The 22,324-nt window shown below is 38.2% G+C and overlaps 1 protein-coding gene across 2 annotated transcripts in view; it reads left to right on the top strand.

Moving 5' to 3' along the window:
* The window catches only part of Khdrbs2 (KH RNA binding domain containing, signal transduction associated 2), a 481,530-nt gene that overhangs the window by 419,265 nt on the left and 39,941 nt on the right, over positions 1-22,324 (top strand). The window contains exon 9 of one of the 2 annotated variants that reach the window (XM_059281720.1): positions 11,604-11,621. The exons of the other annotated variant lie outside the window; for it this stretch is intronic. Within the exon in view, the coding sequence (XP_059137703.1) occupies positions 11,604-11,621 (18 nt within the window). The remainder of the gene's footprint in view (positions 1-11,603; positions 11,622-22,324) is intronic. 2 annotated transcript variants of the gene reach the window in all.

Genomic DNA, 22,324 nt, shown 5'->3' with positions numbered 1-22,324 from the left:
CTTCAATTTTTTGCCTCCAAGTTTCTGCCATAAGTTCTGCCCTGACTTTCCACAGTGATGGAGTGTGTCTTGCGAGTTGTAAGATGAAATCAACCTTTGCTCCCCAAAGTGCTTCTGGTCATGGTGTTTTGTCATAACAATAGAATTCCTGACTAAGACAACATCTTTGTCAATTATAAAATTAAAAATATTTGTGCAGAACGTAGTAAGGTATAGTATTATTTTTAGAGTACATAACCTTTCAGAAAAGTGCACAGCTGCTAATTTCCTGATCAACATTGCCAGGTTTGAGTTATTGACAATGAATGATATCCAGGACTACTCACACATCAACTCTGAGACGTATGAGTCATAGCCATGTCATCAGCACTACATAAATATTTGATAATAATTGGTCCCCTAATTAATTAGTGTAGCTATAAATCCATATTTATTCAAAGTAATATATCTGGCTTAGAAAATGGGTCACTAAATGAACTTGCCCTGAGAAAAGCTAGTCAACAATACTGCTGATGTATGAGAGACCATAGTCATAGTGAAGTGTCACCTTTCCTAGGAACAGTCCTGGGACCACTAAGATGCTGCTTATGACACTGAAAAATGAAGACATCAGAACAAGTTTGCAACTGATGGGTCAGTGGCTTTAGCTCCTTCTACTTATAAGAAAGTATGTACTGTGCCCTGATTCCAGTTAATAACTGGATATTACAATACATTTTTCTTAAGATTTTTAAATTATGTGTTTGCGTTTGTCTCTGTGTGTGGGTCTGTGTGTGAGTGAGTGCTTCAGAGGACAGAAGAGGGCATCAAATCCCCTGGAGCTGGAGTTACAGGGAGTTGTAAGCAGTCCGCCATTGGTGCTGGGAAGAGAACTTGGTTCCGATGCAAGAGCAGTCACCAGACCTTAATCACTCTTTGGAGAAGAAAGTACCTAAAACTAACTCATGAAGTAGTGATTTGTTAGATGTAAAATAGGTAAGAATATAATCTGAGCTCAAACAGGTGTTACATTTTGCTAGACTCTGTAATAAATTCTGTATTGTTATCAAAATTTTAATGAAAACTTCTGGGCAACGAACCTTACATTCAACATGTTCTATCCACCAAAAGCGTGGACTGAGGATCACTGCCATCTTTTCTATTTTAGTGGAGGATCACGTTATACTAACCTTGAAAGTAACTTTGAGAGGCTTGTTCGTTACTGACTTCTCACAGCGCTCTTAGCTTTTCTTTCCTCGTGCATTGATATCTTGGCTTTTAACTGATGACACCATAGAGAGGTGATTGGATAGCAAGGGTGCTAACGTCATCAATGTATCAGCTGAATGGGCCATTAGGACCTGTGGGTAGAGATAAGTCATTGGAGGTGAGCACTGAAGAACAGTCTCTGGTTCGCTCTCCCCATCCCCTTCTTCCCCACTCTCTCCTTCCAGATTGGCTGCATGACATGATCTGGGTCACACCCTGTTGTCCTGCCTCACCACAGAACTGAAAGTGACAGAAGAACCTGGCTGGGAGCCAGAGTCCCTGAAACCGAGAGCTGAAATAAATTTTTCTCCCTTTTTGTTTTCCTGCAGTGTTTTGCCACAGCTATGAAAAGCTGTTCTAAACAGATTTGTGGTGACCTATTACTACAAATCATAGCGTTAACTGGGAAAACTCCATTGCACCTGAGGCCAGAAGTCCAAAATGTTGTCAGCACACCGCGTTTACTCTGTGTGTTTTGTAAAACGTTTCTTATGTTTGCAAGAGCCAACAACATTTCTTTCTTTTCTTTTCTTTTTGGTTTTTCAAGACAGCATTTCTCTGTGTAGCCCTGGCTCACAGAGACCTGGAATTTGAACTTGTTCTGTAGCTGAGGGTGGCCTTGAACTCAGAGATTCCCCTGCCTCTGCCTCCAGAGTTCTGGGATTAAAGGCATGTGGCACCTACTGCATGGCTGTGACAGCATTTCAAACCTGGGTGCATCACCCCTATTCTGGCCTATCTTCACATCACCTGTACTCCTGTGTGTCATCTTTAAATATACCTGTGTCAGTCTCAGAAGACATTTAGACAGTATTCATGTCAAGATTTTAAACATAATTACATTTGGTGGGGGAAAAAACTTTTCCAAATAAAGTGATATTTGAGGATTCCTGTGAGCAGATGTGGACATATTACCCAGAGTGAATATGAACCTACATCACCATCTTACATGCTAATTCTGGGGTGTAGAACAAAGATTTGGGCATTTCTTCCATCTCCCCTCTTCCTATCCCCTGCCCTTCCCACACAGCCCTCAGAAGAAAACAAACATCCCTGCACTACATACAAATGAGCAAAAGCTCCTATTCACTAACTCACCTGATCTGACTGTCATTGCAACGTTCTCTCCTTAAAGATGTTTATGCCCAGTTTACTAATTAGTTTTGCATGTCCAGAATACCACACTTTGTACCCCCTGGGAGTGGCAATCCAGTAAAGTAGCATTCACTAGCACACAAGCTATAATCACAGGGAACACTCAACTGTAGCAGACTTTTTCAGACCACCAGCTCCCAAATGGTAATGCAGAGACTTGTTATGAATGCCTGGCCTTATCTTATACTTATCCCAATAGCTCTTATGACTTGATTTAACCTGTTTCTCTTCAACTACATTTTGCCTTGGGGCTTTTTGCCTTTCTTTCATTCTGTATGTCCTACTCTGTGTCTGGCTGCCTAGCACACCTTTACATAATTAAAGTAGTAGTCTGCAGCGTAAACAAATGCAGCACATCTTTACGTAGTTAAACAAATGTAGCATAAACAAATGAAACATGTCTTTACATAGTTAAATGCAGCATAAATAAGTGTAACATGTCTTTACATAGTTAAATATTCCACAACATAAACAAAGGTAACACATCTTTATACGCAGTTAAAGTGTTATTGCACAACATCCAACCTAGGCTGAGCACAAACCTCTTTCCAGAGTTTGAAAACTGAGGCTGAGCAAGCTTTTTTTCCTTCAGTTTGTGGCCACACAAGATGCCTACAGACCAGTTCCAATATGGCGGTGTTCCCTGCCAAAGAGGATGCCTGAAAGACAGAGTCAGGGAGTAGGAAGAAGAGCTGAGAAAGAAAAGCAGAGGACGGAGCAACAGCCAGCAACCCTAGTAGTATATTATTTTGTGCTCATTGTTATTGGAAAATTGGGGGGGGGGGCTACATGTTGGGCACCATATATTACCAGTTAAACTGGAATTCCCCTTTCAGTGGAGTCTTAATTTTGTTACTAAAAAGAATTTTAAATGGACTCAGAAGGAAGTTTGAGGACAATTTTATTCAAGTTTGAGAGGAAAGCAGCAGGACAAGCAAGTTCTAAGCCTTGGCAGCTGCCTGGAGAAGCAAGATGGAGAAAAGAAAGAGAAAGCCATTCTTGTTTTTGTTTCAATCCAAGAGGACAGGAAGATTCAGCAGTGGGGTTTGGTAAGCAGCTGCATGGCAGAGGAGGATCAGGGTCAGAGAAGCCAAGTAAAAAGCTCCAAGTACAGGAAAGCACACTCAGGCTTTGGCAGGTATCTGAAAGAAAAGGATAGAAAGGAAAGAAAGGGAAAGTTATGAGTTGAGAACTGGGACTCAACATACAGGCAAGTCCCACAAGCAGCAGCAAATGTGCAAATGTCTGCATCTCTGAAGGGCGAGGGGCCTTCGGGAAGGGACAAAGCATTAGCTCATTCACAGAATAATTACCCTCCCCTCTCCTCAGCATGTTCTTGGGAAGTAGATCCTTGTTGTGGGGAGGGACCTGACAAATGTTATGATTTCATTTTTCTTTACACTTGAATAAAATCATGTTTATATGTACCACATTTTTAAAGAATCCACTGTGTTGGACAGGTAGGCTTATTCTATTTCCTAAGTATTGTGTTTGATGCAGTAGTAAACACAGATCTACAAGTGTGTGGAATGCTGACTTGGAGACTAGGCATTTCTATTCCTGAGTATGCACCTAAATATAATGATGACAGCTCTAGCCACGAGAGTCTTATCAGTTGTGGCCTAACCCATATCATCAAGCCTGTATTGCCTCAGTCTCACTTGTGATTTATGTGCCTTACTTCATTATTGTTGTTAATGTTCATTTTGCCTTTTTGATTGTGTTGGTGTTGTTTGTTTTTTTCTTGTTGTTTGCTTCTTTTGTTTTGCTACATTTTGCTGTTGCAGTTGTAAACACATGCTGAAGTCTTTTTATCCATCATACTGTGATGAAATTCAATGACAAGGCTCTTAAAGAGACGATTGATTTAAACTGAAGTTTTTGAACCCTGAAATGGCACTTGCTACTGAACCGAATGACCTCAGTTTCATCCTGAATATACATGGTGGACAGAGAAAGCCAACTCCCTAAAGTTGTCCTCTGACCTCCACATTCAGCTGTGGCTTGTGTACACACACATACCCATAATAAATAAATGTAATTTAAAATTTAATATTCTATTCTTCCTGAAGGGGCCATGGCTTGTGTACACCCACCCCCCTGCAATAAATAAGTATAACTTAAACTTTTAAATACAGTCTTTAGGGAGTGTCCTAATGCAATAGCATTTGTGTCCTTTTAATGAAAAGGGACTAAGACACACAAGAGAGGACATGTAGACATAGAACAAAAAGGCAAGCATTGCCAAAGCACGGAAAGGAGGCTCAGAGGAAACCACACTTGTGACATCTTACTGGACGCTGACTCCACACAGTGTGCAGTTGTTGTGGCTCTAGTAAGCAAAGATGTTCTCAGACGCTTAGAATCAAAATGTGCAGGTTTGGCTAATCTTTGTAACCATAGCTTCTAACGTTGCCAAGTGACATCCAGCCACAAACACATCTAGATCTTATTTTCCTTCCTCAAAAGTATGTAGGGCTCAAGACGGCAGAGTTCAGCCTTGCCTCAATTCCCTGATACTGTGTCCCCTTCTCTCTGAGCGTTTTTCCTCTCTGTGTGTCATATTGTAAGGTCTTGGCTCCTATAATGAGGCACATGCTTTGTGTATGATACGTTGTTTTCCTTTGAAAGTTATAAACAGGAGATGATAAAAGTAGCAGCTTCTTGTGCATGCCGGGAATAAACCACATGCAGTTTAAGACAGACTTCAGAATTGGTTTCCTGAAACTGTTTTACTTACTTCTGTGACATAACACGCTATTTAATATTTCCATTTGGGAGATGTGTGGCAATATCCGCAATGACATGCCAGTCACTGTCGCGATTTTCCATGCTTTTGAAAGGGTCATTACATACCATTCACATGGAGCCTCCTCAGGACAGAAATTGGAAGCCTTGGGGTCAACTTTGCAATGATGTCAAAACATTCATAGATTCCACTGTAATTTTAGTTGGTGTTTTTTTTTGTTTGTTTGTTTGTTTTTTTTTTTTTTTTGGTCCTGAATGAGAAAAAAAAAAAAAAAAAAGAAGAAGCAAAACTTGAAAGATGGAGATAAAGGTTAAAGAAATGAAGAGAAGAGGCAGAATGGGGTGGATTTCCCAGAACACTTGCTTGGTTGCTTTCTAAAGAAGCCAGGCAGATGCAGTGAGCAGTGCTGGGTTAGTCAGCAAGGTCAGTGTACATGGCAGCTTGTGCCTGTGCACAGGGGTCAGGACTGGAGCACGAAAGTGAGAAAACAGGTTTCTTCACCAGGAAGCCCATACGCGGGGCTCCCCCACCCCTCTCAATGACTGGGCTTGTTGTCATCTCACTTCCCACAGCTACAGTTTTTTCATGATAATTCTGCTTATTTCATTTTTGTTTTGAGGATATCACTACTCTTTAAAGAAAATCTTTGCTCTATTATGGTGCAATGCCCCCCCCCATTTTGTGTCCTCTGTTGAAGTTGCTAATTGTGGTCAGAATATATGGATGTTTTCATTAGTGTTTTCTTTTTAAAAAAATACAGGAAATGTTTCTGGTGTCTTCCACCCTTTCCCATATAATTGTCTTCCATATTCTTTCTTTAATTTTTTTGAGATTATAATGATTGTATCAGTTCCCACTTCTCTTTCCTTCCTCTAAACCCCCTCATGTACCCCTCCTTGTTCTCTTTCAAATTCATGTCTTTTTTCATTAATTGTTGTTACATGCATGTATATATATATGAATATGCACACATATACAAATATACATATATTTAGAGATATGCATATACTTCCAAATACAACTTAGTCTGTATAATGTTACTTACATGTATGTTACTAGGACTAGCCAATTACAGAAATTTAGTCATCTGTATTTTTACAAACAATTCTTTACTATCAACTGTTTGAAGGATGAAAATTTCCTTGAGCCTAAGTTCCAGAGATCATTGTTCTAAGAAACAGTAAGCAATGCTGAGAAGCTGATGAAGCAATATCTTACTTTAAAATAGCAATGTTTAAGTTATTGAAGATTTAGACAGGTTTTATTCTTTTCTTTCTTCTATTGATTCTTTGAAATTACTCAAGCAAGGGTAAATGAAGAGTTTAGAAATGTATCCTTTTTTTTTTCCTTTTCCCTAGGCTCATTACCCTTGACTGTTGTTTAGATGTTTGAATATTAAAATTTTCTCAGAACTATCAAAGATTACTTTTTTTTTTTTTTTTTTTTTTTTGGTTTCTTGAGACAGGGTTTCTCTGTGTAGCTAGCTTTGCGCCTTTCTTGGAACTCGCTTTGTAGACCAGGCTGGCCTCGAACTCACAGAGATCCGCCTGCCTCTGCCTCCTGAGTGCGGGGATTAAAGGCGTGCGCTACCACCGCCTGTCCAAAGATTACTTTTTTATTAATTTGATCTTGGTTCTGTTTATGAGCACTCTAAAAGAAGAATTTTTTAGAAAATGCCATCCAGGTTCCAAGTCCATCTCACTCATTCACTTGAAAAGTCAGATGATTCAAATCATAAAAGATAAAAACATGTGAAATGTCTACAAGTAACCATTAAAGACAAAAGAGGGATTGATGGCAGACTTTTTTTTTTAATAAAAGTAATAGCACTTACAAAATTAAAGGTCATTGTCTCTTTCTCCTGTGGCTGAGTTTAAGCTGAAGGAGAGAACAGACTTTAACCAGAATTTTGGTCAGTTGAATACTGTCATATAATTCTGATTCCCAGTGTTCTCTACCTAAGTAGTACCATGAGTCTACACAGAACTATTTAAATCTAAAATTAAATGAATTAACATTGGATAAAATTAAAAGTTCTGTTTCTAGCTTTCAGTAACCACAATGTGATCCTTGGCCACATCTGGCTAGTGACTATCAGAATGAACAGGACACAGTATGAAACCCACTATCATGAAATGACCTACTGGGCAGCACATTAGCATACATAAACTCTCTGAGTATGAAATAAGGTCGACATGTCAACATTATGAATTAACATTGTAAAGAACTGGAAAGAAATGAATCACTTCACAAAAAAATGAGTAATTCAAATAATGTAGTGATTTAAATTGCCCTTTGATCAAAGTTTGAGTTTCTATGTGGCCACTGGGTATTTTAGCCCAAACAGCTTACATGTGGTAGTTGCAGGATCATGTAAAAAAAGTCTAGTAAAGTAGAATGTTGTGTACAATGCATTTGAAATAGTTTTAGATGGAATTATTCAAAGAAATCCCATGTAAAAGTTATAATAGAACTGGGCAGACAGTAATGCCAGAGGAAGGCTCCCACAGCTCACACTGTCTGCTGAATTTCCAGCTCCAAGTAAGGCCTAGCCCATTGTCTGGCTGCTCTTACTGTTTCTCTCTTTATTATTTTTTGATCCCTGGCTGGAGTATCTTCAAGAGCAGTCTATTAAAAATCAGCACTACACTGGGCATGGAGGTCAATGTCTGTGATCCCAACTACTTGAGAGACCGGGGAAGGAGAATTGCTTTAGCTGAGGAGTTTGTGAACAGTCTAAGTAAAGAACAAAACCCTATTTCTTAAGAAGGAAGGGAATGGATCAGATCTTAACTTAATTTCACAGTTTGGAGTCACTGTACACGCAAGGTGAAATATTTTATTCTTGAAGTTGTAGTTAACTTGAACACTTAAAACATTTTATGTATCAATCTACTCTGTGGCTTCGGGAAAAGTATTCAAGAAAATCAGGTTAATAAAGCTATCATGAATAAGATTAGAACCATGTTTTAGAAGAAAACTCAGCTTTTCACAAGGAAGTAACAAAAGGTTAAAGATAAATACAAGGGCATTACCATGTTGGGCAGTGGTGGAGCACACCTTTAATCCCAGCACTGGGGAGGCAGAGCCAGGTGGATTTCTGTGAGTTTGAGGCCACCCTAGTTTACAGAGTGAGATCCATGACAGGCACCAAAGCTATACAGAGAAACCCTGTCTTGAAAAAAAAATAAAAAAAATAAAAAATAAATAAATAAATAGAAAGGGCATTGCCACATCTTGATGTATTTTTAATCACTAGGATCCCAGAAGAATTGCAAATGCCTCCCTCTTGGAGTAATAAAGCAATGTCTGCTATCCTGGTTCATGCAACAATAAAAACTCATAAAAATGAAGGTGCCAAACTAGTTTAGTTATTTCATTTCTTTATTATTTGGCTTACATAATTTATTGGAAAGTAACAATTACGTGAAAAAAAATATAAGAAACATTTTATTTATTAATGTAAGCAATAGGTTTTTCAGTTGCTTTCTAATTAAAAAAATGTTATTAAAGACCTGAACTCCAATGTTTAGAGAGGTCTGAAAAATATTAAGATACATCATGTTACAATGTTCTTGTTTTAAAAGACATAAGATTGCCTTCTCAATGAGCAATGTCATATTACTAAGCATAACAGAGGTTGTTATAGGATATTGTTTTTTACGCTGTGTTCTCTCTAATTCATCCTTTGCCTTAGCCAGGTTGAATTAGACCCCTTAAAAAAGATTGGTTATGATGATGTCAGCATTTTAAGCGGACAGATTAAAAGAGCAATATAAAACATACTAGAAGATGTAATAACCTTCAACGCTTATGGATTAGAAGAATTAATATTGTGAAATGCCCATACTTCTAAAGGCAATGCACAGTTTCAATGCAATTCCCAATAAATTTCCAGAGCCATTTTCTTCCAGAAATACAGAGGTCCTATGCAAGGGGCTGCAGAGATGTGTCAGTTGGTGCCACACAGATGTGAGAACCTGAGTTTCAATCTCCAACACAAACATAAATGCGCAGTGTGACAGTATAGAATGCAACATCAATGCCAGGGAAGGCAGTGGAAAGGCAGATTTCTGGAGCACAAAAGACATCAACCTAGCTAATGGACATTCTCCCAGTTCATCTGGGAGATCCAGTCTCAAAAGTCAAGTTGTAGAAGGATAGAAGAAGATAACCAACACCCACATTTGACCTGCACACACACACACACACACACACACATACACACACACACACACACACACACACACACACACACACACACACACAATTCCCACGTGGGAGCACAAAAGGACCCAGATAGCCAAAAGCAATTCTGAGCAAAAATAATAATGGTGGAACTATCACCATGCTTGATTTCAAGTGTGTGTGTGTGGGGGGGGGGGTATTCTTGTGTATGCATACCCATGCATGTGGGTGTCAAAGACAAAGGTCAAAGTTGAGTGTTTTCCTCTCACTCTGAACTTTTTTTTTCGCGGCAGAATCAGTAAGCCTGGAGCTCAAAAGCTGGCCACACTGATTAGCCAGAAAGCCCCTAGGATATTCTCATCATAGGCTCCCAACACTGGTGTGCAGCCATGCCCAGTTTTTTTTTTTTTTTTTATGAGTGCTGGGATCCAAACTCAAGCTCTTATACTTGTGCATCAAGTGCTCTACTCACTGAGCTGTCTTTCCATCCCTGTACCCACTGAGCCACCTCTCCATCTGTAAATTGTTTACTGAAATACTTAAAAACCAATCTGCCTCATGACCCGGCTAGCTGTACCGCTCCTTTGTATTTACACAAAGGACACTAAGTACCACAGAAGATACCTGCACATCAATGCTCATTGGCAAACTAGTCACAATGAGCAGAGAAAAGAATAAAGAAAATAGAGCATATATACAGTGGAATTTTTCAGCCATATAAATGAATGAAGTTATGTCATTTATTGCGAAATGAATGAAACCCCAGATAGTCATATTAAGGGAATGAAGCCAGTCTCAGAATGACAAATGTTTGTTTTCTTTTGTTTGTAGTTCTGTTCTGTACAGAGATAGAAAATCAAGTCTGTACGTATGGTATAAAAGTAGAAACAGCACTGTCTAGACACCAGAGAGACATGCAATTAACAGACAATAGGAAGAGGGAGAAAAGGGATGCGGGAGGGTAATTTGTTCAATATATATTTGCATGAAAATGTCCTCTGTAGCACAGTTCCATGGACACTGTGTGTACACGCGACAATTTGCAAATAATAATAAATATTTAGAAGCCACCACATAGCTGCAGCCTCACAGCACGGTGTAAGAAACTGGTGATAGAGTTCTTATTGCGACAGCCTGCCTTTTCCATGTGCCAGCCTCCTACATGCCTGTGATGACGAGGTCTTTCCTTGTGTCTTGCCCTTGCATTCATCTTTAACCTTTCAGTACTTACAAATGGAAAGCATGAGTTGCCTTCTAACGCTTGTTCCTGTTTTTAGCTCCAACAGCATTAGCAATTTTCTGTCTTTTAGCAGCAGAGCGAGCTAGGAGGCCTTTGAGACTTAGGCCACTGACTTCTAATCTCTAAGGCAGGAGCAGAACAGCACAGAGTGTGCAAGGTGTGCAGGGAGCATGACCACGTCGAAAGAAAAGCACCTGGCACCACAGGACTGTAAATCTGCATCTTATTGGCCATCTGTTGGTCAACTGGACTGAACGTACTACTCTTGGATTTCTAACGTGCTTAAAAGCAGTAATGAAACAGGGAGAGAGAAAACCTACTTAGAATAGAATCTTAAAAAAAAAACAAACACCAAAACACAGTGTTAATATCCTCTTGGAGTGTACTAGAGGAAAATAGCTAAAATATTATAGGAGATTTAATTTTAATTATAGCCTTGGAATACTCTCTAATTAATGAAGTTTTCCTCTGTCTCCACCAGGCACCAAATTTTATTATTTTTATTAATGTAGTGTTTGCAGTGCCATTTTTATTATATAGCTTTATTACTAACAGAAAATGAATACAATAGCTAATGATTAAGAATCACCTACTTGGATGCCGGGCGGTGGTGGCGCACGCCTTTAATCCCAGCACTCGGGAGGCAGAGCCAGGCGGATCTCTGTGAGTTCGAGGCCAGCCTGGACTACCAAGTGAGTTCCAGGAAAGGCGCAAAGCTACACAGAGAAACCCTGTCTCGAAAAAACCAAAAAAAAAAAAAAAAAAAAAAAAAAGAATCACCTACTTGGAAACCTAGGTCACAAACAGTTTGATCAACAAAAATAATTAGGTGCGCTGTGGAACACGTGCAGCTTTGGAAATTAATTTTCAGTCATTCTTTCCAAGACCATGAAGCTGGCTTGAAATTAATGTTTTGAGGGAAAGGATTAAGATTCTGCACTAACTGAAGAACCTCAGTAAAGATAAATGTGTAAGTTCAGGAATTAGCATGCCATGATTGACAATGTTGATTGCTCATAATAGATGGGAAAGAGTCACAGGGTAACACTCTAATGGGTAAAGTATTATAGGAATCTATGAAACAAAAGGACGGCTGAAAAGGGAGGAATCTATTAAATTATAATTATGAAATAAACTTAAAGGTATATGCCATGCTCTACTAACCTAATCTTCGGATACTACACAAACATGGAAATTGTACAATAAATAATCTGCCTGTTCTCAACATTGAATGACTGTGGCAGAACTTCATTCTTGTGAGATGTAATCTGCCCTGGGCTCTGACTGTCCCAGTACTTTCTTCCCAGGTATGCCAAGGACACCAGGCCCTGGTTATTCAAACTTGTTCTGCTGTCTAGGACTATTCATACCACTAGCAAAACTTAGGGGCAGGCAGCATCCCCTGAAAAGGGCTTATTTTGAAAGTTTCCTTAGCTTCCTTCTTTTATCCTGTAAGGCATTCAGTGTGGCCAGCTGCCTTCCCTCTGGGATGACAGACACGAAGGGACCTAAGCCAAATGAACATGCACTCTCACTGTAGATCTCTTGGCTGTGAGTAGTAAAGTCCCATGTTCTAATCCAGGAGTCTCATGCCACGTTCTACTGTCCACAAAGCAGCATCAGAGTGCTTAACTTGTAAGTGCATAACAGTCCCCTAACTTGAAGAACTCTTGAAATATTCTTATAAAGCTATGCAACCACTTGAAGATAAAATACTGCTTTTTACAGTGCATTGAATATTCTGAATAAATTTGTAGGATAAAAAGTGATATGATTCAGGAGTATAATTTAAAATAATTTTGAAATAAACTTAACTATCACCTCAAATACTTAACATTTTTGAAGTAAGAACATTTAAAATTTGCTCTCGGGAACTATGAAATCATGACATTCTGCTGTTTTTACCATGTTGTACAATAGAAATAAAATCTATGATGTTCTGTCCATTTGAGATTTTGTGATGTTTGACAGTTACCTCCCCATCATCCCCACTCCTACCCACTGTACCCACCCTTCTTTCTGTTTCTGTGAGTTAAATTATTTTCAATTATTTTAGTACCAATTTTAAGTGAGAGCACATTGTGTCTGTCATTCTGTATTTCTCTACTCTGTGGTCTCTAAATACATGTTTGTTGTATGTGAGTTCAAGTGTACTCATTTGAATAGAATATTTTTTCACTTCATTTACATGTGTAATATGTAAGTGTTATATATATATGCACGTGTCCTTCTTAGGCTTGTCATTTTATCTTATCTGGTGGAATTATGAATTAGCATTAGCCTCCTTGGAGATTAGTATGTTAATATAGAATACTGAGTCATGTATGTTGGCTGTCAGGGGTGTTCTGGTGGCTCATAGGAATAGTTAGTTTCCTAAGAGAGTATATTTCAGTAACATGCACCTCGTAGCATTGTATTGCGTATACAGACACACAGAAATATTATCTCATAGCTACACTGTACATAGAGGCAATGGTATCACAGAATACTTCGTTTAAGGTCTTCTTCACTGAATTCCTAGAAAACTCCCCAAATTTAAGCAGCTAGACTGCTGAGTGTCACTATATTCCACACTTGGTGTATGTGCCCTTTGTTTTGGAGTGATTTTCAGTACATAATGACTTCCCACAGTGGGAAGTAGCACTTGCTTTGTTAGTAACAAAAGCTAACCATCAGAGGAGTATCCAGGCATTGCTACACATCGTCTTAACTGGAAACTACTCTTTGGAGGTAGGGAGGCTGTGATTGGGAAGTGTTGTATGAGAAAAGAATAAATAGAAAGATAAAAAGAGATAAAAAGGAAAAACATGAAGTTGGGTGGGCAGAGGGGAAGGATCAAGGAAAGTTGTAAGAATATGATCAAAATATATTGCATGAATACTTAAAACTAGTAAAAAATAAAAAGTAATTGGAAGACACCATTAAAATCACATCTATTTTACACAAACCCATCAGTGTAATATCAAGACTAGACTGTGTGATAAACGTAGCTAGAGATATATAAGGTTTAAAAGCAAAAATGGGTCAATGTGTAAGCCCACAGCTGAGGAGTACTGGTCATAAACATTGATAGCTTATGTACTAAAGAAGTAGCGACTGTAAAGTATTAGTATTTCATGTAGTTTCTTTTATAAAATTTCATGTATATCTTATAATTAGAGCTATTACATGAGTACTTATAGTAAGAAGGGCTCATACACAAAGTAGGCAGTGTGCATTTTATTGTTTAAACCTTAAGCTAAGAAAGGAACATGCACTTAAGAATTAAGAATTAACCACACTTAACTAATAAATGTCAAGTTCCCATTTGACTGGCTAATTACATTCAATAATATTAAAGGTCATCATTTGCAAACTGCCTCAGTGCCTAGCATTTCAATTTTTAGTGACAGGTTTATGATTCTGACCCTCATAATTAAATTACTTAACTCTAAATGTTTTATGGTTTTATTATTATTGATTGTTGAGTTTATTTTCTGTTTCTCTTGCTTGGTTAGGAAATGACACATTTCCATTTATTTATTTGTTTTGTTTTAATATCCATTGACTTTTTCCATAATGTAAAACCCAAAATGAGGATGATGACCAAATGCTAAATCTATCACCTATATTTCCTCTAATTTAAAATATAATTGAAAATGTAGGTAGATATCAAGTCCAAATGACATTGCATATGATTTAACTTTCCAATGAGGGGCCTGGAGAGATGATTCAGCAGTTATGAGCACCTACCACTCTGGCATATGACCTGGGTTTAGTTCCTATCACCCACATCATACTGCTCGGGACCACATGTAACTTCATACCCAGATATATCAGCATCCTCTTCTGGCCTTCATAGGTACCTACATGCATGCACATGGTCCACATACATGTACTTAACACTCATGTAATACACATAAGATGAAAATGAATAAATCTAAAAGTCCAAATGATCTTTTGTTAAACCATCATAGTATACGAACAGCTAGTATTTTAAGACATTTTTCCCTTTCCTTTAGATTAAAAACTTTGGATCTGTATATTTTACTAATAGTGTTACATTGTACTGCAGGAAACTGCCAACATTTGATCATTGGACCTACAACACTGGCTGTTTCCTGTGGTCCAATTTAATGTTTGAAATAGAAAGAATCAGCATGTGGAAGTTTGTTGCACCATCAGTGACAAGTTTTTGGGACATCTATGTTCCAAAATACGTGGTGGGAGTCATTTGAAGCTGTTTTCTATGAGAATTCTGCTGTGGGATGGTCTGTATGTCAAGTGTGTTGCTGATTGGTCAATAAATAGAACACTGATTGGCCATTGGCTAGGCAGGAAGTATAGGCGTGACAAGGAGGAGAATAAAGCTGGGAAGTGGAAGGCTGAGTCAGAGAGACACTGCCAGCTGCCACGTGAGAAACAGCATGTGAAGATGCTGGTAAGCCACGAGCCACATGGCAAGGTATAGATTTATGGAAATGAATTAATTTAAGCTATAAGAACAGTTAGCAAGAAGCCTGCCATGGACATACAGTTTGTAAGCAATATAAGTCTCTGTGTTTACTTAGTTGGGTCTGAGCGGCTGTGGGACTGGCAGGTGAGAGAGATTTGTCCTGACTGTGGGCCAGGCAGGAAAACTCTAGCTACAGAATTCCTTTTAAACCATTTATTCATTTTTAATTAGCACATAAATTGCGTGCATTTATGTGCTAATATATAACTTTATGGTTTGTAGGGATCAACCCATGGCTTCATGCATACTACACAATGCTTTACACTGATCTGTACCCCAAGTCCTGTGTGAGTTTCTGATACAGTGAACATTGCATATTATTCAATTTTGAGTGAGTGTTTGTTCTTTCAAACATTCATCATTTCTTTGTGCTAAAAGCTGTTGAACTTTTTCTTCCATCTGCGTTGAAATGTGCTTGCTTTTCTGTTATCTATACTCACCATCAGAGGCACATGGAAAATTCTTTCTTCTCTCTAACTTGAGCTAAGTTTCTCCCATCCTTCATACTTCCCTTTGTTAAGTGACAAGAAAGCTTCAAACTCCATACTCTATAAGTATGTAGTAATTAGAAAAATTCTATTTCTGGCATGGTGAGATGAATTAACTGATAAAAATCACTTGCTATACAAGTGTAACTTCCTGAGTTCAATCCCCAGATCCCACGTGAAGGCAGAAGCAGAGAACTGACTCCATAGAGTTGTCCTCTGGCCTCCACATGATACTAGGTGTTCTCTCTCTCTCTCTCTCTCTCTCTCTCTCTCTCACACACACACACACACACACACACAAACACACACACACAATAATTTTGGAAAGAAAAAAACCCCTCTATTTCCTGTGGTTATTTATTTTATTTTCACTGTTGATAACTGAACCCAGGTCTTTGCTTATGATAAGCAATCATTCTATCCCCAAATTGCTCCCTGAGTCATAAAGGCTATTTAATGTACTGTTTATGTTTCCATATCTTTAAAATATTTTTCTATGGGGTAGTAATGGTAACAAGAATAAAGAAAGAAATTCTTACAGGCCTGTGTTAAAAACAACAATAAAAACCATACACACATGAAGATTGTAGACCATTGCAGAGGGCAACCTTCCTCTGTACAATATGATCATGTTTGTTTCAGCTGAGGATTTTCCTTAGATTATGTCTTTCTTCTCTATAGACACTGTGCACATCATGGTAGTTCAACTACTACCTGTGTATTGATAGCTGGCAGGCACTATCTCTCTAGTACGTACTTTCTAAATTTTAAGTCCTTTTGACCAAAGCCTAACACTAACTCAGAAATGGACTGAGGCTCTCCTCTGATATTCTCCCTTCCAGAAAAAAATACCTAAACCTCCAGGTAAGAAAATGACATCAGCCGGGCATTGGTGGCACACGCCTTTAATCCCAGCACTCGGGAGGCAGAGGCAGGGGGATCTCTGTGAGTTCGAGGCCAGCCTGGACTACAGAGTGAGGTCCAGGAAAGGCGCAAAGCTACACAGAGAAACCCTGTCTCGAAAAACCAAAAAAAAAAAAAATGACATCAGACAAAGCTTTCACAGATTTCAGTACACAAAATCAAGATTTCAGTGAAAATGTACAACCCATGTTAAAAATAAAAACAAATCAACAAAACTAGGTATTTAGAACTTTGGTTAGATGCAGCTACTAGAAGTTCACAACTCAGCAACTGATTTTCTTTGTGGTTCATCATGATGGTGTACATTTATCCTCTGTTGTGCCTAGAAATGGAATGCTTTCATCTTGCCTGTTTATCCTCCTGAAATATGTTCAGGTGCCTTCAAACACACATTTCAAACAAGATCCTCCCTGAAAATTTCTTTGCAAGTCCTAGACAGATTTAGACACTCCTCCAGTGTGCTCCCATAGTACCTACTGTGTCTCCAACTGGATGACCCTCAAATGTTATTTCAATTGTTTAGACATTTCCTGATCTCCTCTAGTAAGCCACTAGCCATCCCTTATGAAAATTTCAGGAAGTTAATGAACTAGTTTCTAAACAGCCTTTAAGTTGCATAAGTTTAAAATTAAAAAATTGCATTAACAATAAATCTAGTAAACACACACTCATGTATTTCATCACAATTTATACTCTCTAGTTTTGTATCTGCTTGAGTGAAATGGTTTACAGACTTGTGCTACCATTCATGTCATCCCACGTCAATTTTCAATCATACCAGTCACTTGAAAGCAAACGTGGTGTAGGTATTTACACCATGGACTGACTGATGATTTCTGGAACTAAGAAGCTGTGGATAGAATGTTGTTTGTGAAGATTCAATTGTTGGATCTATTTTGACTACAGCTTCTGCATTTAATAGAATTTAAAATTGAGGAAATAATCTTCTAGAATATGAGAATCATTCTTTAATTCAGAGAAATATTGCTCATATCAATAATACACACATGATTTGGATCATTTCATCTAAATTGTCAATGTAAGTGAAAATGCCATGTAACATTGATCAGAGCCAAAATGTTTATCAATAATCTGGGTGTCTCCTTACTAGGTTAGATATTAGTCAGGCATTTGACTGTATCATGAGCTACTATATTTAATGGAAGAATAGAATTATAAAACTTACAGTGGATTTTTACATGAATTAACAAGTTGCAATGAAATTATATGTGAATGGGATTATAGCAAATCCCATGGTTTATTTCTAAGTAATAGTCTTTGTAACGGCAAATTTGATATTGTATTTCTGAGTATATTCATCATACCTCACACAATCTCCATGTAGAGGTACCGTGAGAACACAACTGAATAAGGACTGCTGGTAGCAGGTTTTGTTTCTTAGTGTCCTGTGTAACTAATGTCTAAATAATAACCATTTCAGTGGATTGTTCTAAGTCAGGTGAGATACTTTAGTTATTTGAAGCTTGTGTATAGAGCCAGTATGACAACCCAATGTTGGTATAGAAGTCATAGTTCAATAATGAATGTATAAGTCAAAATGACTCTTTAAGAAGAAAAATTAGTAGATGTAGAAGATTCACTACATTTTCTTCTTTTTTTTAAAAAAAAGATTTATTTCTTTTTTATTTCGTGTGTGTGTGTGTGTGTGTGTGTGTGTGTGTGTGTGCGCGCGCACGCATGAGCATGCATACCTGAGTGTATGTATGTGTACCACATGTATCTGGTGCTCCTGAAGGCCAGAAGAGAGCATGAGATACTCTGGAACTGGGGTTACAGATGGTTGTTAGCTGCTGAATGGGGGCTGTAAAATAAACCTAGGTTCTCTCACATGCTCATGATCACTGAGTCATCTCTCCAGCCCTAGTTCATTGCATTGTCTGAAGCAGATAAAAATAGTCTGGTGTGGCATACCTGCATGGTCAAAGGAATACGTATGTTTCCCACACTGATTTTCATGATACTCAGAGATATGAATTATCTATCATGCATGGAAAATTATAAAAGTTACTTAGTTTCACTTTCTTAAGGCCTTGAATTTAGACCTACACTTTTTATTGTACCAAAAGTGAGTTGTGTAAGACTTACTAAGAGTTCAGAAAACAACCAAGATGCATCTAAGGATGCTATCAAGGCCTTTTATATTTGATTTAAGGAAAAAAACAAACAAACAACAGATAGGTGCACAAATATGAAGAAATCTGAAAGAAAAGATATATTTTAGAAGATATATTCTTTCTTGCTATATTCCACAAAGAAATAAGTCGTATCTCCTTATAGAGAGATCATGTGTCTATGAACAGAAGAAAGTGTTTATTACAGACATTTTCTCTTACTAGGACATCAGGTACACTCTATATGTTTTCGGAAGCGCCACTTTAAGACTTTGAAATCTTCAGTGCTGTTTGCCGCATCTACGTAAAGTGGGTCGTTAGCCATGAGGTACTCACAGGTTAGAATAGAATGGTGTTCTCTTTCAAGAAAACAGAAAAATGAAGCGGGCAGCAATTCTAGCCCATGACTTTAATTGGAACATACTGACTGGTGGTGTGCTTCATTGGTGTAGCTCATGGACCTAGACTTTAATTGGAGCATACTGACTGGTGGTGTGCTTCATTGGTGTAGCTCATGGACCTAGCCAGTTCCTTTCACCTTTTCTCTGCTTCTCGGTGTGTGTCCTTCTGCACTGGGACTTTACTGCCTGCCTCTTCGCTGCAGGCCCAGGAAAGCAAGCCACAGTTCTTCCTCTAAAAGGGCCAACTGAACGATTCCATTTCCATTGTGTAGTTACATGCCTTTATATATGTTGCCTTTACATATGAGTCTCCTGGTTTCTGAGAATCCTGTGCATGTATACAATGTGTTTTGATGCTATCCAATCTCAGTCCCTCCTCTAACTCATCTCAAACATTCCCTCCATCGCATGTCTCCCAAATTTCAGATCAAGCCAGCCAAAATCCCAACACTGATGGACGGGAGCTTACAAAGTCCCACCACAGGTGGAGAGCTATTGGTAGTTGACGTCTGATGGAAGGGAGCATCAGTTTTCTTCAGTGATGTCACTAGGGTTGGGTTTTCTGTGCTCCAATGGGTGGCCCTACACCAATGCACTTTTTGCAGCATTTTTTTTCATTAAAAAACCTAAGCTCCTAGGGGAATCCCTAGTATTCGGTAGATGCTCAGCAAATGTCAGTGGAGTGAGTAAATACATGAATGAACCTAAACCAAGCTAGACTCTTAGTCCATAATCCAAATCTCCAAGAAAACAATGCAGATGGATAACTCTGGTTATAAATTTATTTTAGAAAAAAATAGCATAAAATTCTTTCTAACTTTGTTCTGTTCTTGCCACCCCTGAGTGTTCCATGTGGTCACTAAATTATCCAAAATATTCTGCCAATCCAGCTCCTACCACTTTGACAGTAAATAGCTCCTGAGCAATCTTGTATCGTGTATGGTGTGTTTTACAGCCTCCATGGGATTAAATTCCTGTAATAAGATTATACAGTAGTTAATACCATTTTACCAACATAGGAACTGAGGTATAGGATAGAGATAACCATGGTGATGTTTCTACACCTGAACTGGCAATTAAAGTAGGAGCTTCCACAGGAAGGCAGGATGAAGCTGGAGTGATCACCCCTTCAGTTGTACTATCACACTTCCATGTCCAGTTTCTAGAACACTCTCTTATTTTCTTCCATCTCCTTCAGAAAGCCAGGTTTATGCGGGGAGGACTGACCTATGAATAATTTATGATTTTGTTTTGAATGTTTAGGATGGAATATTGGCAAACACGTTGTTTATGTGACTGTGGACTAATTAGTGACCGTTTGCTGCTTTGCAGAACTGTTTATTTTAAACATCTACATACAAAAAAAAAAACACACTAATGAACATTCATGCTTATAAAACCTTGGTACTAAAAGTTGTTTTCAAAAATATGCCAAGTATTAGAAAACAAAAGTAAATGTGTATATATTAACTTTTATTTTTCTTCATTAGTAACTAATTAATGTGAACAATTGAACCTTACGCTTTGTGAAATTGTGAATTTACAGGGAAACTGTATCTCTGTTCTAAGAATTTTCTGTGTAAGATTTTCACAAAAGTAAAAGTGTACAGGTGAATATAAAATCCAGCAGTCTTCCCAGAGATGGCTCCCAGAGGAGTTCATAGTATTCTTGAAAGGGGGGTGGGGTGGGCAGGGCAGGGTGATACTACTAAGTCCTACCACCTGAAGTATTTCTCTTTGGTTTTGATGGATTTGAGCCAAACCGTATCCACCTTGTAAAAGAATATTCTCTGTGCTATATTAGCAACTCAATATAGATTTATCAGATGACTACTCTATGGAATATACTATATAAATGCCAAAGGCCTAAAAAAGGTGTAAACTGTGGTATACCCCCCTTTTTTTAAAGGAGTTAAAATTCTAAAACCTGCAAAACTATAGAAAAAAATGAATAAAGCATCTGTGTAGACACTGTAGGTACCGGTTACAGCAAATAACAGGTCATAATAACTCAGAGGTCACCATATGCTTGGTAACTGCAAAAAGCACTTCCTCAAGACAGTTTCATGTCAACAGAATTTCAACAGATAGAGACAGAAAAAACAGAAAACCCAGGGTATCGGAGTCATAAAAACACTGACCCCTAACTCGGCTAGCTGCTTCCACAGGATACAAATTTAATCTGCAAGATAAAAATACTAGAATACTTTTCAACCCCTACTTTCTACTCAAAGCTACAGTATAAAAATCCTGAATAAAAAGGGAAGAGGGGTGGTGGAGGATCAAGAACATAGATTTGGGAAGAGATGACTCAAGTCTTTGGAAACCTGTTGTACGCCAGGTCAGTCCTCTCATTATCCACAGTGGTAGATTCCATGGATCCTGTCCTGGGATGTTCTATGATGGCTCATGGAAAATCCATCTGGCCTGGGAAACGTTGTCCACCAAAGAAGAAAGATGGTGGTTGGGCCAAGAATAGGCTGCTTAAACTAGCTACACTGTGGGAGTCGTCTCCACACCCCATAGTAATGTGTGTGTAACTGAAGCGAAGTGTTTTACTTGAAAAATGAATATGAAGAATTCCTCAAGTAAAAATAAGAATAAGAAGAATCACATAGGACCAAAAGATACATTACAGTTCTAATCTATGATATATCTTTATTAAGAGGTCCTTACCTGCAAGAATGTAAGCCTCTAGACTAAAAAAACTATTTGCGTATCCAGAACAATGGAAAGGAAGTATGTAAAAGCAAACCATGATGAAAATGTAGAGCTCCGTGTGTGGAGTACTACTATTGAGTCATCATTCATAAGAATGAAATCCTATCATTTGCAGTAAAGTGGGTATAATTGGATGATATTAACTTAAATAAACCAGCACAGATAAGAAAATGCTGCACATAATCTCATATATTGAAGCAAAAATTTCTACCTGAATGTGCTGTCATGACTCACATTCAGCAGACAGGCAGGCTGAGGGAAAGTGGACACAGGGAGGCTACACTGTGCGTCGAGGGCATCTGTGGAGCAGCAGCACACTAGGTATCAGTAACACAGGCAGTTCATACACATCAACTGAAACCTAAAAGACAACAACAAAGAGAAAGGCCACCAACAATTGGAAAAGCATCCAGAAAGTAGAAGAAAATAAAGTCTTTACCATGTATAAGCAGCAGACATGCTCAACATCAATAGGCAGTGGTATAAACAGGAAGCATTAAATCAGAACTTGCAAAATTTTAATTGAAAATTATTTTTCCTAAACTTGTTCCCATGATTTTATTTTATTTTTTTTGCTAGCATA

The sequence above is a fragment of the Peromyscus eremicus genome, chromosome 16_21 (genome assembly GCF_949786415.1).
Source record: "Peromyscus eremicus chromosome 16_21, PerEre_H2_v1, whole genome shotgun sequence".
Classification (NCBI taxonomy): domain Eukaryota; kingdom Metazoa; phylum Chordata; class Mammalia; order Rodentia; family Cricetidae; genus Peromyscus; species Peromyscus eremicus.
This window is presented reverse-complemented; position numbering and strand designations above follow the sequence as displayed.